This window comes from Abramis brama (genome assembly GCF_963993115.1).
Source record: "Abramis brama genome assembly, chromosome: 11".
Classification (NCBI taxonomy): Eukaryota; Metazoa; Chordata; class Actinopteri; order Cypriniformes; family Leuciscidae; genus Abramis; species Abramis brama.
Genome location: NC_139973.1, coordinates 41,359,752 through 41,375,285, shown reverse-complemented (window position 1 = coordinate 41,375,285; position 15,534 = coordinate 41,359,752). Strand labels below are relative to the sequence as shown.

General features: G+C 43.0%; 1 protein-coding gene across 1 annotated transcript; it reads left to right on the top strand.

The window, feature by feature from the left end:
- Positions 1-276: 276 nt before the first annotated feature.
- LOC311091862 (uncharacterized protein) lies at positions 277-14,507 on the top strand (the record flags this gene model as incomplete). The annotated part of the gene is made up of 11 exons (XM_084127969.1): positions 277-351; positions 1,616-1,810; positions 2,029-2,085; positions 2,881-2,923; positions 3,580-3,656; positions 4,305-4,355; positions 4,935-5,024; positions 5,183-5,251; positions 5,686-5,719; positions 6,013-6,055; positions 13,213-14,507. 11 exons carry the CDS (start codon positions 277-279, stop codon positions 13,943-13,945), a joined length of 1,467 nt encoding a protein of 488 aa, XP_083984095.1. The 3' UTR covers positions 13,946-14,507.
- Between the last annotated feature and the right edge of the window lie 1,027 nt (positions 14,508-15,534).

Genomic DNA, 15,534 nt, shown 5'->3' with positions numbered 1-15,534 from the left:
ACAACACTGGAGAAAAGTCGTTTGCAACTTCCGGTTCACGCGGACTTTAAGAAATAAAGCAGCATAAAGATCTCCCGATCTGACTGTAAGTAACTGTTATGTGAGTTGCATTTAATTTTAGAAATTAATCGCTAATTATGTGTAGAGCTTCATGTTTTTTTGACTGATGTCTTTTAAAATTCATGTGTTTAGAGATAAAGATCAAATAGACGTGACGATGTCTTTGTTAATGTTTTAAAGCTGTCGAGTGTATGTTTGCATGTGTGTGCTCGAGGAATGATGATCCGCTGTGATGGACGCCGGACTGATGATCCTCTATATGAGCCCGTTCTGCCGGACCGACACACACCTGTAATGACACGCTTTAGTGCTTTACCACGTCTGGAGTCTGTGCACTATTGGATGCTTGCTCACTACTTAACTATTGTTCAAAGGTTTGGGGTCTGCAAGGTTCTAGAGATGCATTTATTTTTTTAAAGTCCTCCTGTAGTCAGTTATTTTATCCCTTAAAACTCATCTTTGATCACCAAAATTACATATTTTAATGTTTTTTCCTTCTTTGTGTCTTAAAATATCTTGAATGTAGCTCGACACCCTTGCCTCATTTAGTATGCGCGGTTCTATGAATATGCAAATGAGCCCCGCCTCCACTCACTCACTCACTCAGAGATCCACTGGTTGACGATCACACGTTGATCTGATTGGTTACAAGGTAGTTTGTGACGTCAGAAACACCAGCGATTTCAAAGCGTGTTTTTGAGACTGTCTTTGGTTCACTGCAGTTTTAAGGAGGAAATACTCAGCAATGGAGTCGACTTATGAATTTACACATGGTTTGTCTGAAAGCATATTAAAAACACCACATAGACACAAACAACATTAAAAGCTGGATTTTTACCACGTCTAATCATGAGACGCTGCGAAAGACGCGAGCGCGACGGTAAAATTGAAAAATGGTAGAAAAGTAGCGCAGGATCTTTGTGAAGCGATCCTTATGCTCTCAAAGGCTGGATTTATTTAATAAAAAACTACAGTAAAACCAGTAATATTGTGAAACTATATATTCACATTTTCTATGTGAATATATAGTAGCCTAAAGTGTAATTTATTCCTGTGATCAAAGCTGAATTTTCAGCATCATTACTCCAGTCTTCAGTGTCACATGATCCTTCAGAAATCACTCTAATATGAGGATTTGATGCTCAAGAAACATTTATGATTTTATCAAACAGTTTCAGATTTCTGTGGAAACCGTCATGCATTTTATTTCTCAGGATTCTTTGAATAGAAAGTTCTAAATAGCAGCATTTTTTTTAAATAATCATTTGTAACATTATAAATGTGTTTACTGTCACTTTAGATCAATATCCTTGCTACATAAACAAAGCTTACTGTACCCAAACATTTGAACACACGGTATTATGTCTACCTTTTAAAATTTGTATGCTATGTGATACGGAATGAATGCAACGTTGCAAGATATTTTGCATCTAGTTTTGTGTAAAACATTCAACATTCTAATCAGATAATGAGTCAAGAAAGAGAAGTAAAAATCACAACAGTTCAGTCACATTAATAGTTTTCATTATTGGTTTTGAACGTTGATGTGTATTAGGTAAGGCCTCCCCCGCCTGTCCCAAGAAAACCTGATCAAAGAGGCAGAAACAGTCCAGAGAAACGTTCCTGTGACTTTTCTCCAATATATGAAGTGATTCCCCCTCATCCTGCTTCATCAGAACCGGTCAGAACCGACCCGTCTCTGGATCCACACCTGTATGAAGACATATCAGCACTGCTGGACGGCCGTCAGGTGAAGACATGTACAGTGTGTTTATGTCAAACAAACAACGCAAGAGCTTCTCTCTGAGCTTGATTTATCAGATTTCTGTCATCAAATGTTTTGTTTGTGCATTTCTTGTCATATTTTTTCTTTAGTGACATTTTTGAAGTGTCCAAATACTGTTTTGGTGGCTGCTTTATTTTATTTCAATCATACTGCATTAATAATTCATTTGTGTGAATCTTCAGGCTGGAAGAGATGTTTGTGCAGCGAAGGGGAATCGTCTCTCATCCTCCAGCTTGACGGTAAAGGTTTTCCACACTCTCTTAAAGGAACACTCCACCGATTTTTAAATAGGGCTTATTCACCTTCTTTCCTACATTTAGATAGGTGGGCAAATGCATTTTTGTCTCAGTGCATGCATTGTTTTAGTTTGACAGGGTCGGCGCTAGCTTAGCTTAGCATAATGAATGGAATCCTTTGTTGCCAGCTAGCATGTCCTGAGTAAAAGTAATATAAAAAAAAAAAAAAACCCACCTAATTACTTCTTGTGGCCTGCGTATTCACAACGAGTACAAATAGCGATGCAGATTAACACTAGGCGATTTCCTAGGCAGATATTGACTTATATATTAAGGACTATATTAGGGGGAAGCACAGGCGAAGCACTGCTACTTGGGCGTGATATCTCTGCGCCCAAGTAGCAGTGCTTCGCCTGTGCTTCCCCCTAATATAGTCCCAAGTCAATATCTGCCTAGGAAATCGCCCAGTGTTAATCTGCATCGCTATTTGTACCTGTTGTGAATACGCAGGCCACAAGAAGTAATTAGGTGGGTTTTTTTTATTTTTTATATTACTTTTACTCAGGACATGCTAGCTGGCAACAAAGGATTCCATTCATTATGCTAAGCTAAGCTAGCGCCGACCCTGTCAAACTAAAACAATGCATGCACTGAGACAAAAATGCATTTGCCCACCTATCTAAATGTAGGAAAGAAGGTGAATAAGCCCTATTTAAAAAAAAATGGTGGAGTGTTCCTTTAAATCCTCATCAGTGATGCTGAGATCAGGTTTGATGTGGAATGATTTTTTCTCGTCAGGAATCGGACGGGGATTTTCAGGTCAAAAGTGCGCTGTTGCCAGGTAGGATTTCAGACATATAACAGCTTTCACTTTTCTGTTGGGTCTGTCTAACGACAAAATGCGTGAAAATCTAAAAAGAGTAGAGATTTGATTTTTAAATATCATCTAACAGCCAGTGCAAAGCTGTATCATAATAAGTGCCATATTTAAAATGTTGATAAAATGAGAATATCAACTTGCTAAAACAGGGATGCTGATGTTTGGTCACCCCTGATCTGATTTTTGCTCATTCATATTATTGAATTGGGTCAATGGATGTCAGCAAAGACATTGGTTAATAAAGTTAGATTAAATATAAAGTATATTTGAATGATTTCAAATTCAATTATTGCAGGTTTGCATGTTATTCTGAAAAAAGTGAGAATAAATACATTAAAGTATATTTTAATTATTTCACATTTAATTACATTTAATCACGCTTGCATTTGACTGTTGTTATTCATTTTGAGGAATACTGAACCTGTTTTTGTGCAGGTGAGATGAGTAAATGCATGCTCACATTTAGTCTAGAACTAATAACCATCATGTGCACACAAATCGGAGAACAAAGTAACTTACGTTACATATTTTGAAAAACAAGCTAATTTATAATCGTATTTTGAACTGAGAATGTACAGGCACATATTCTGCATGACTTATGACTGAGACTGTTGTAGAAGAGCTCGTCTCTCACGCACTGCAGACACACAGAAGCAAGACCTCGAGCTTTACACATCTACAGAAGATGGCAAACGTAAGTGTTCAACTGGTATTCTAAACCTACAATTTAATGTTGTTGAACACGTGTTTCCACTGGCATTGATGGCATTTAATGGGGTTCTATATGGAACTCTAGGGTTCTTTAATCAACTTTATAGAATTTCTAATGGCAAAAAAAAAAAAGTTATATTCAAGGAGAAATGTGTTAAATGATTGCATAATACTAATAATAATTTAAATTTTTGTGATAAGAAAAGTGATGAAGGTTTACAAGCTGGTAAACTAATAAAATGTAATTAAAATTAAAAGTGAGTAAAAACAAAATCCTTAAAATTATCCCATGATGGAAACCCCTTAAAAGTTCATGTCATGTTATGTTTATTACACCATTTATATTTCTACACGTATAATATCATGATAATATAGGCTATAGAAATGTAAATGATAACATAAGTACATATATGATAACATTTTCACTGAAATGCTTAATACTGAAATCTAAAAGAGAAGAAGAAAACTCCAAACATAAACACACTAGTGAACTACACACACTCCCTTGAGTTTGGACGTTAGAAACGCTGCTTTGATCAGTGTTTTGGGATACTCCAGTGTGGCTTTGACCGAGACCCTGAAGTTCAGGATCTTCCAGCGGTCTTGAATAATTTTCTGATCTGTTCTACAGCCTTTTGCTCCTCCTTTCCCAGCAATGACATGTGCTCCAGGACCCCAGAAGGTGAGAGAATCATTAATCTTTAATGATTATCAGAAAATTTCAGATTTGAAAATTACACATTGATTATCAGAAAAAATGTTCACGCTTTTGATTGTGTATTGAAAGTGAAAGGCTGCAGTGACAGATTGATCAGTCTTATCAGCTGAATGAGCGAAACCAGCCAGACCACAGTAGTCAACACCTGAAGTGGATCAAAACCTTTCATCAAAGTTATACATGAATTTTGAACGATACCCGTTCTAGTCTTAGGAAAACTTTGATGAACTTTTCTGATCCACTTCAAATGTTGACTACTGTAGTCGATTCCTGGAGAACCAACTTTGCTCCAACACACTTACCTGTAGTTTTTAAATAAGCCGTAAGGACGTGATTAGCTGGATCAGGTGCATTTATTTAAGGTTGAAACTAAACTTTGTGTGATTTCAAAACAATGAACTTGGGAAAGGGGAAAGGGGACGTCATTTCGTTCCAAAAGAAAGTGAACAACTGAATCCCTTCACAAAGGGCCACCCCTGTATTTCGCCACTCATGTTCTGCAACATTGTCTTACCACACATTAAAATGTTATTCTCATTGCAGTTGATGGGGATGGATGAGTCTCCTCAGAGCGGAGAGCGCCACCCACTGGCTGCTCAGAACCACTACAGTGAACACGGATCAGTCAGCAGGGTAATGCAAGTCACTGAACTCTGCAGAAAATGGAAAGAAAACTTAAATTCAGCTACAGCTATAATGGAATAAATAGCTAGAAAATAGTTGACTGCATCATTAATGAGATGTTTGAAATAAACACAGTGTTAAAACAAGACATTATTGTGTGTTTCCAGGTGAAAATACAGAAGAACGTCGTTCTCATGGCAGCTCCGCCGGATCATGGAGGATTTCAGGACTCGCAGGTGTTTTACTTTCCTGAAACATTTCTAGTGATTCTAAAATTCTGAGAAACCTCATAAAAGGGCATAAAATATACATTATAAAGAATTTGTTAAATTCAGTCATGTCTGATCGTCATTTATCAGATCAAGTGTCACTTCTCATGTTTGAATCAGCTGGTGTTTTGGTGATCAAGTTCACCTCAAAACTAGAGAATAATATTAACTATCAACATCATCCACTGACTGACAATACTGACTGTCTTAATCTTCAACATACATCTATTTGTTTAGCATCTCAAACCTACTCTAAAGTGTTTGTGCATCTTTCTTTATAAATGACACTTGATTTGATATTTTATATCGGATGTAGAGACATTCAGATATATGTAAGTGTGACTAAAGCTGTGTCTGAATAACAAAGACTGAAGACTGAAGCTTTGCTCTCTTTCCATCAGGACAGAAACATCTCACAAGAGGGGAACAATTTGAGTAAGAGACAAACACAAAATGCTTCATGCTAATTCTAATGCCTTTATTAAAATTACATTAATGATTTTGTCTTTATTTGAGTAGGCGCTTTATGATAAGAAATTATTATTTTTAGCCTTCTAATGCTAACTTAATTATCCAGCAGACACTAGGATAATAAATGTTAAGGCTGAATTATTTGGTATTTTTTCCCTGTAATGGTCAAATTTGACTTTTTAAATGTTTTTTTTTTTAATATCCACACTTTTTGTCACTGAGACACTGAATCAAAAAATTGTTTTTATTTATGTCAGGAGGATCTACAGATCGCTCAGGGGTTTCCGATTCAGACTTCCGGTAAAGTAAATCCTTAGATTCTTTATCTGTACTATATATACAGTATATATATATATATATATATATATATATATATATATATATATATATATATATATATATATATATATATATATATACAGTGAGGAAAATAAGTATTTGAACACCCTGCTATTTTGCAAGTTCTCCCACTTAGAAATCATGGAGGGGTCTGAAATTGTCATCGTAGGTGCATGTCCACTGTGAGAGACATAATCCAAAAAAAAAAATCCAGAAATCATAATGTATGATTTTTTAACTATTTATTTGTATGATACAGCTGCAAATAAGTATTTGAACACCTGAGAAAATCAATGTTAATATTTGGTACAGTAGCCTTTGTTTGCAATTACAGAGGTCAAACGTTTCCTGTAGTTTTTCACCAGGTTTGCACACACTGCAGGAGGGATTTTGGCCCACTCCTCCACACAGATCTTCTCTAGATCAGTCAGGTTTCTGGGCTGTCGCTGAGAAACACAGAGTTTGAGCTCCCTCCAAAGATTCTCTATTGGGTTTAGGTCTGGAGACTGGCTAGGCCACGCCAGAACCTTGATATGCTTCTTACAGAGCCACTCCTTGGTTATCCTGGCTGTGTGCTTCGGGTCATTGTCATGTTGGAAGACCCAGCCTCGACCCATCTTCAATGCTCTAACTGAGGGAAGGAGGTTGTTCCCCAAAATCTCGCAATACATGGCCCCTGTCATCCCTTCCTTAATACAGTGCAGTCGCCCTGTCCCATGTGCAGAAAAACACCCCCAAAGCATGATGCTACCACCCCCATGCTTCACAGTAGGGATGGTGTTCTTGGGATGGTACTCATCATTCTTCTTCCTCCAAACACGTTTAGTGGAATTATGACCAAAAAGTTCTATTTTGGGCTCATCTGACCACATGACTTTCTCCCATGACTCCTCTGGATCATCCAAATGGTCATTTGCAAACTTAAGACGGGCCTTGACATGTGCTGGTTTAAGCAGGGGAACCTTCCGTGCCATGCATGATTTCAAACCATGACGTCTTAGTGTATTACCAACAGTAACCTTGGAAACGGTGGTCCCAGCTCTTTTCAGGTCATTGACCAGCTCCTCCCGTGTAGTTCTGGGCTGATTTCTCACCTTTCTTAGGATCATTGAGACCCCACGAGGTGAGATCTTGCATGGAGCCCCAGTCCGAGGGAGATTGACAGTCATGTTTAGCTTCTTCCATTTTCTAATGATTGCTCCAACAGTGGACCTTTTTTCACCAAGCTGCTTGGCAATTTCCCCGTAGCCCTTTCCAGCCTTGTTGAGGTGTACAATTTTGTCTCTAGTGTCTTTGGACAGCTCTTTGGTCTTGGCCATGTTAGTAGTTGGATTCTTACTGATTGTATGGGGTGGACAGGTGTCTTTATGCAGCTAACGACCTCAAACAGGTGCATCTAATTTAGGATAATAAATGGAGTGGAGGTGGACATTTTAAAGGCAGACTAACAGGTCTTTGAGGGTCAGAATTCTAGCTAATAGACAGGTGTTCAAATACTTATTTGCAGCTGTATCATACAAATAAATAGTTAAAAAATCATATATTGTGATTTCTGGATTTTTTTTTTTTTGATTATGTCTCTCACAGTGGACATGCACCTACGATGACAATTTCAGACCCCTCCATGATTTCCAAGTGGGAGAACTTGCAAAATAGCAGGGTGTTCAAATACTTATTTTCCTCACTGTATATTTATACTACAGGGCTGTTGAATGCTTGATTCTGATTGGTTGACGAACGTGTGCAATTATTTTCAGAGAAACACACGGCTAAAGTAGTTCAAGTCAGGTCTCGAATGCATTACAGTTCCATATCACTTCACCAAATGATTTCAGTTTTTTCAAAGGTCCTTATAGCCGACCACAGCAAAAGAATGTCCTGGTTGCGTATGCAACCCACCGTTCCCTGAAGGAGGGAACGGAGGACGTAGTCAACGTCGACTGAATGGGGATCACGCTTAGGGAGCCTGTCTTCTTCGTACTACTATTTAATCAAGCCAATTCAACATTGGCGTGCGTGATTACACACTCTGCCCCGCCGTGCGGGTATAAACACGGAAGTGGACGCACGCACCAGTTGCTTTTTCGCTGAGGAGCCGAGCGGCCCCCAGAGTCAGCGGTGGTCCAGCAGTAGTGGCGAGTGGACTCCGCCGCGTCCGTCACCGGAGGTTGTGGAGGAACTCAACTGGGTTCGGTATAAGAGGGAACTCTACTGGAGCAAGAATTGCACATATCCAGTCCATAAGAGTGCAATGGCGCAGCAAGCCGACACTTTGAACCGGGCTCAAGTGAAACTGGTTTCATGAGAAGGGAGCCCACGAGAAGCAGTGGTTCAACTATAGGTGTCGCCCAGCCCCCAACTCTCTCTTTCTGCTGATTTCCTTAACAGACAAGAGCTGGTCTGAATTCCTAGGCTTGCGTTCTGTGCATGTATAACCGCAATGAAGCAGACGGACAGAGAAAGCCAGGGCTGGGTCTGCCTCCTCCGGGGCAGCACTTGCAGGCTCACCACCTGGTCCCACCTTTAGGGACAAGTGAGAACCTTGGGCACATATCCAGGCCGGGGTCTCAGCTGGTGTGAGTTAGCCGGCCTGAATTCCAGGCACAACTCGTTGACCGAAAGTGAGCAAGTTCCTACCCTCTAGTGGAGACCACACGAGCAAGAGAACTGTTTCTTTAAAAACAAAATTTTTAACTCACTGCCTGCTGTGGCTCAGGGGCGGTCTCTGCAGTGCAGTAGCACCAGAGATAAAGCCCAAGAGGATAAAGAGGGGCACAAGGCAGAATCCTTTGCTCCCCCAGGAACCTGATGATCAGGACGTGCTTCCCATGCTACTGCATCATGATGTGCTTCAATAGAGAAAATAGAGGCAACATCATTTTGAGAGTGAAGGACACAGCCCTCACTCCAACCCATCTTGCAGGAAAGAGAGTTCTGAAATGACCGAACGTCTTTCAGGATCTCCTCACGGAGAGAAGACTCACTCAACAAATAGGTTACACTTCTATTTGGCGTAAGCAATCAGCTCTTTTTAGGGGGTGCTCTCGCAGAAGTGATGGTGACTACCACATATTCTTGCGGTAGCCACCAGAACCTCCATTTTTAGGACAGGCCTGGAATCTCTCTGGGGTCTGAATGCGGGTCAAAAAATACAAAAATGGTGTGCACATCCCAAACACCCAGATTGGGTGCAGGTGCAGGACAACTAAATAATATAGACAAAATAAAGAAGTATGAAGTCCGCACACTGAAAATTGCTGCTCCAAAAGAGTTTATTTAAGCTAAGCAACGTTTCGACCCGGTCTTTATTTTGTCTGAATGCGGGTGCCATCATGCCCCGTCCCTGAGAATGTACTCAGGGGAAAGTCAGGAAGGGCTGTTGAGGGGAACAAGGTCTGGTTGGGCCAATAAGGGGCAACTGTCAAGACCTACTCCACTCCTGACCTAGCACAGTACGTGCAAGCGACATGCACGCACAAGACAGGAGCACTGCTCAACACTAGGTGTGAAGAAAGTCACTGAGCTTCAGGAGCATCTCTGCTCAACACCTGAGTGTGATGAAAATCACTGAACTTGAGCGGGCGCCAGGCGACAATGAATCGCATAGCCGCTTTTTTAGAAGGCTCACTGGGGAACGCATTTCTGCGGGGCCCCGAGGCAGTGTCTGTCCAAGGGTTGTCCGCTCGGACAGAAATAACAACTGGCAGAGGAACGGAATCCAGATCCAGACTCCAGAGGCAAACAAATGTAACTGTGCGGCCTCGAAGTGGTCCCTGCCCAGCTGGACCGCCTGGGGATGGAGTCTCCACTCTCCCTGGCCATAGGCTGTCGTGAGGCTCGTCTGCAGCACGATTGAGCAGGCCGGAAGAAATAGTGGAATGTAGCGACCTCAGAAGCTTCTGACTCCAAGGAGGTGACGGGTAAGTTGAGACATGCGAGGGAAACGTGATGTTGTCTTTTCAGACCAGTACCAGCTCGCTGAGCAGCGGCGGGTCAAAGCAAGGTGAACTGCAACAACTCGAGGCAATGAATGCCAATGCAGTCGGAGGTCACCCAGGCCTCCGTTAAAGCATGCCCTTTGTACATGGCCCCTCAGTCGGTGTTAGTGGACCTCGTTCTAGGAGCGGTTGGCTCGGAGAAACGAAAGGTCTAATCACGGGTTGAGGGTTTGGCGGCAGGCCAGGGTGATCTGTTGTCACACAGGGCATGCCGCTCTGCCACGGTCACCTCGGGACTCGACCATGAAGCCAGTGCTGAAGCGGTCTTCATATGGAGGAAGCCATACGGCTGCGTCTGCCATATGCCCCAGGAGCCTCTGAAAGTTCTTTCAGTGGGACCCTTTCTCACTTCTGTATAGCACCGATCGGACACACTCTTCTTGAAGAGGCATGTTGGACCGAGGCCATCTCCATACCGGAAAAGAGATACTCAGCCCGTGGGCGAGATTACTCTCTCCCAGTTGACATGAAGACCCAATAGAGCACTCGAAGGGTAGGACTCTGTATTGATACTTTGAGCCCTCAAACGCAACACGCAGGATAGCCTGTGGTGCGGAAGGCTAGAGATCTGAAGTCAGAAGTCTGAATGTCATTCAGGTCAAACACTGCAGACCAAGCTTGGGGGCGGGGCATTCTGAAAAATGCCTCTCTGTGTAGCAACTTGGATGGAGGCTTTCGAGAAAGGGCCCGTTTCAAGTGACACAGTGCCAAGATGGTCACAACCCACCACATACTAGGTACATGAAGAAGGGAGGGAGCGGCTATATCGTGTCCTTCGCCAGTAGGACAGCGACATGCGTGCACAAGACAGGAGCACTGCTCAACACTAGGTGTGATGATTATCACTGAGCTTTCAGGAATATTTCTGCTCAACACCTAGTGTGATGATTATCACTGAACTTGAGCGGGCGCAGAGCGATAATGAATCGCATAGCCGAGTCTGATGGTTACAGTCTGGTCCGGACCGGTTGGGAAGCTCTTTCCGCTTCTACGAACCAGGCCCAGAAGACCACAGACGTACCCGAGGTGGGGCAGTGAGGTGGAGGACAGGAACCCGGCTCGGAAGGCCCGGGGGCGGCCCGAAGCAGGGTCTGAGTGTGTGGTGCAACACTTACCTGTCTCCACGGGGCAACAGGGGATACGTGAGAAGGCGGATGACTGGGTCCTCGAACGCACCATGTTGCCGGCTGGCAAACGAGTGGGCTGAGGGGTGCAAGGCTGTCCTACAGGGTCACACACCGCCAGCCTCGCCCTCTTGGGACGCAGGGATGGAGGAATTTGGTCTCTTCAATTCGGGTACCACTGGAGCCGCCGGCCTGGCAACAGCGGGCCGCTGGGGCAGGATGTGTCGGGTGGCCTCCGTCTGCGCCTGGGCAGCTCTCCACTTCGTCGCCGAACAACCCAACCTGGGAAATTGGGGAGTCCAGGAACCGAACCTTGTCTGCATCTGCCATCTCAACCAGGCTGAGCCAACGATAGCGCTTCTGGACCACCAGGGTGGACATCGCTGGACCGATCACGCATGCTGCGATGCTCGTGCCCGTGAGTGCGAAGTCAGCAGCAGTGCGGAGCTCACTCAAACTTCAAACTTGTGTCCAATGGGCTGCTAGCCAGAAAACCTGGACAGAGAAGCACCTGGAGCTGAACATCAGGTAGGCCTCTTCCTCTTCCTCTTCCTCTTCCTGTCCGAAATGGGTAGAGTTGGTGGGCTTGTTGTTCGGCCGCAGCAAAAGATGTCTTACCCCAGGGCTTAGATGGCTAGGTGGCCTGCTGCGAGCCTTGGGTCTGGCTGTGTTATAATACGGCCGTCCCATGGCAGGGCCCTGAAGGGGCCGTCAGGGGGGCTGATGTGGAGTGGCTTTCCAAGGCAGGCACAGTATAAACGCCTCATCGTCCTTTTTATTATCACACCGTTGTTGGATGAGGGCAACAGCAGGGCCAAAAAGAGCCTCGCCAGGTTAAACCGGGGCTCTGGCCATGCAACTTTTCTCACTGTCGGGCAGACCAGAGAGGTTCAGCCAGAGGGCGCGTTCCCCCACAACAGACAGGGCCATGGAATGTCTGCCGGCTTGGACAGCCTCACAAGTGTTGTGAAGGTCCAGGTCGTTCATAGTCACAATCTCCTTCCAAAGTGTAGGTGATGGAGAGCCTGCACGCGACTGCGAGTCCGACGGGTTAGCAGGAGTGGAGAGTTTAACTTGATCCATGGGAGAGGTGAAAGCGCTGACACAGACAGGCAGCAAGAGAAAAATCAGAGGCTGATTGATATAGATATTTCCTCTTGTTGACAGTGGTGAAGTCAGCGAAACAGTTGAGCTGTGCAGCAAGGAGGTCATGAGAAGCGAATATCAACTGAGGAAAGATAGCGCATGCAGGTATTTTATTGAACACGCTCTTCTGTCTGTCATGCCAGACTTGGTGTAATTGGATGCTTCTGCAGAGGTCAGGTGCAAATGCCCTTCCCATAGGTTGATCTCGATCACAAAATGATGAAAGATAACCTGTTGTCAGCACTGCTCTGATGATTTTTTCAGTAAAATAGTTTGGGCCTTAAAAGCTACATAATATTTCTCACTAGCGAGGGAATAACGGCGCTGTTCTTGAAGCAGATAAACTTACAGCTATTAGTCGAGATGCTGCTACCGAACACTGTTAAGAGACACACAGACATTCTATCTGTCTCTCTCTGTCTCTCTCGCTCGCTAATAACTGCATAAATAACTGCATTAGTCTGCTATCAGTGGCTCAAACATCTGTTAGCTCTAAAATTACGTTTTGGTATTAACAACGGAGGCATGGGATGAGATGCGTAAGAAATTAGTCCTACACACAAGACAATTTTAAGGACAAAAACCTGACAAATGTCTTGAAATACATAATCTGAACAATGTTTTGAGGTGTGGTAACCCGTAATATAAGTGGAATAATTGGCCTTTGAATTAAAAATAATGCACACCCTCGGTGTAACTCCACTTCACGTCGTGGCCGCATATCCCACCTCAGGTGTGCATTATTTTTCTAATAATTCAATGGCCCGTCTTCAATTTTTCCTTTCATATATTTAAACAATAGGACGAGAGCCTGCTTCATTTATGCTGCAACTCACCTTTGTCTTTGCAGGGTCTTCATGGACAGAGGAGAAAGTTTTGAAAAAGCTCTCAAGTGCTATGTTTCTCAACTGCCATTTTGTGCAAGCTCTCTGCAAAGACAAATATGTGAGCTTGATGCCGTGGCTGCAGCCCTGGACAAGACAAAGAAAGGGACGAGAATCGCCAGGATCACCGGAGGAACGACCGGAGCGGTTGGCGGAGCGGCGGTCGTAGCGGGAGTCCTGCTAGCTCCCGCCACTATGGGCGCGTCTCTAGCGGTCGCCGCGCTCGGGGTCGGGGTCGCGGCCGCCGGCGGGGTCACCGGCGCATCGGCCGCCATCACCAAGAAAGTCAAAACAAAACAGGTTAGGAAAAAGGTGGAATCGATCTTGAAAGAGTACCAAAGTGAGATGAGGGATATTGAGGTTTACTTAAGAGATATCAACAGAGAGGTGGAGAACCTCAAAAAATATGACCTGCTGACGCTAAAACGTGTGAACGTGAAATCTGCAAAGATCGTGGCGCTAGTTGAGATAGCAAGCAAATCATCAGCTACCCTCAGCGTGATGAACAAATCCTCAGGTGTGATTCAGGGCTTTGCCCTTGGCATGAATATTTTCTTCAGTGAAAAAGATTCCCAAAAGCTCAAGAAAGAGTCAATGACCACATTTTCCCAGCAGATTTGTGAGGTGGCAGGACAGATTAATGCCGGTCTGAAAGAGCTGATGGACCTGAGAAGTAAACTGCTCTCAGAAGGGATATGAGGCGTGACCGGACTGGAGTGGTGTTACAATATTGTGATTAGGTGTTAAATTGGTGTTCATTAATTCATTAAATTTATATAGCGCTTTGTATTTCCAAGCCATAATCTTACTAGAGGAGTAGAGGAGTATGAGCTCAATCAGGAGATATAGGGTACCAATCTATAACTTGAATAAATTCTCTCTAATTCCACTTTCAATTAAATTATTGAATAATAAAAAATGATCTGTGTGAGGGTAGATGGGTAATGTGTTGGGTATTGTGTCATGTCTTAAGTGTAGGTATAGTGTAATATTAGTATTGTGTAATGATTGATGTAGGTCATTTGAGATGTTATGTTGAGAGTGTAACTGTATAGTGAACTGTTGTAAGTTGACCTGCTCTCTCAATTGCCCAAGACAAATTTCTCCTAAGGGAGACAATAAAAGATAAACTAACTATAATGGTGTAATTGTATAATGGTGAACAAACTGTTGCTTCATTAATGGTGGCTAGAGGGCTGCCACGTGCAGTTTCTTATAATTTTGCATATGTAGCCATGTATTCTTGTGCTGTATCCTTGCAAAAGTGTCAAAGTAATAGTAATAAAAAGTAATAAAAAGTTGAATTGTGTTTGGTTGAATTAATAGAATGTCATGTGTATTTTAATGTTGTCATGTATTTAATTCATTCCATAATGAATAATTAATGGGAATGCATTTCTGTATTTAAATAAACATTTTCCATTACATTTGTGCAACGTTTGGTGCAAAATGAAAATGATAATTCAATTATATAATTTACATTTGCCATTTCATACACTAGTTTTTGGAAGCACTAGCTTTGCCACATCTGGAGTCTGTGCACTATTGGATGCTTGCTCACTATTTAACTATTGTTCAAAGGTTTGGGGCCTGTAGGGTTCTGTTGATGCATAATGGTTTTTTAAAAGTCCTCCTGTAGTCAGTAATTGTATCCCTTAAAACTCATCTTTGATCACCAAAATTACATATTTAAAAAAAAAAAATTCTTGAGAGAAAAAATCATCATGTCTTAAAATACCTTGAATGTAACTCGACACCCTTGCCTCATTTAGTATACGCGGTTCTATGAATATGCAAATGAGCCCCGCCTCCACTCACTCACTCAGCTCAGAGATCCACTGGTTGACGATCACACGTTGATCTGATTGGTTACAAGTGGTGTGACGTCAGAAACACCAGCGATTTCAAAGTGTGTTTTTGAGACTGTCGCTATGGGAAAAACTCCTGCGGAAACTGCAGGAACCAATGTGTGAGGCGGCTAGAACGCGCAAACCAATCAGGCTGCTTCGCGGCTCAGTGCGTCATAGCCCCTAAATTAGATGCACCTGTTTGAGGTCGTTAGCTGCATAAAGACACCTGTCCACCCCATACAATCAGTAAGAATCCAACTACTAACATGGCCAAGACCAAAGAGCTGTCCAAAGACACTAGAGACAAAATTGTACACCTCCACAAGGCTGGAAAGGGCTACGGGGAAATTGCCAAGCAGCTTGGTGAAAAAAGGTCCACTGTTGGAGCATTCATTAGAAAATGGAAGAAGCTAAACATGACTGTCAATCTCCCTCGGA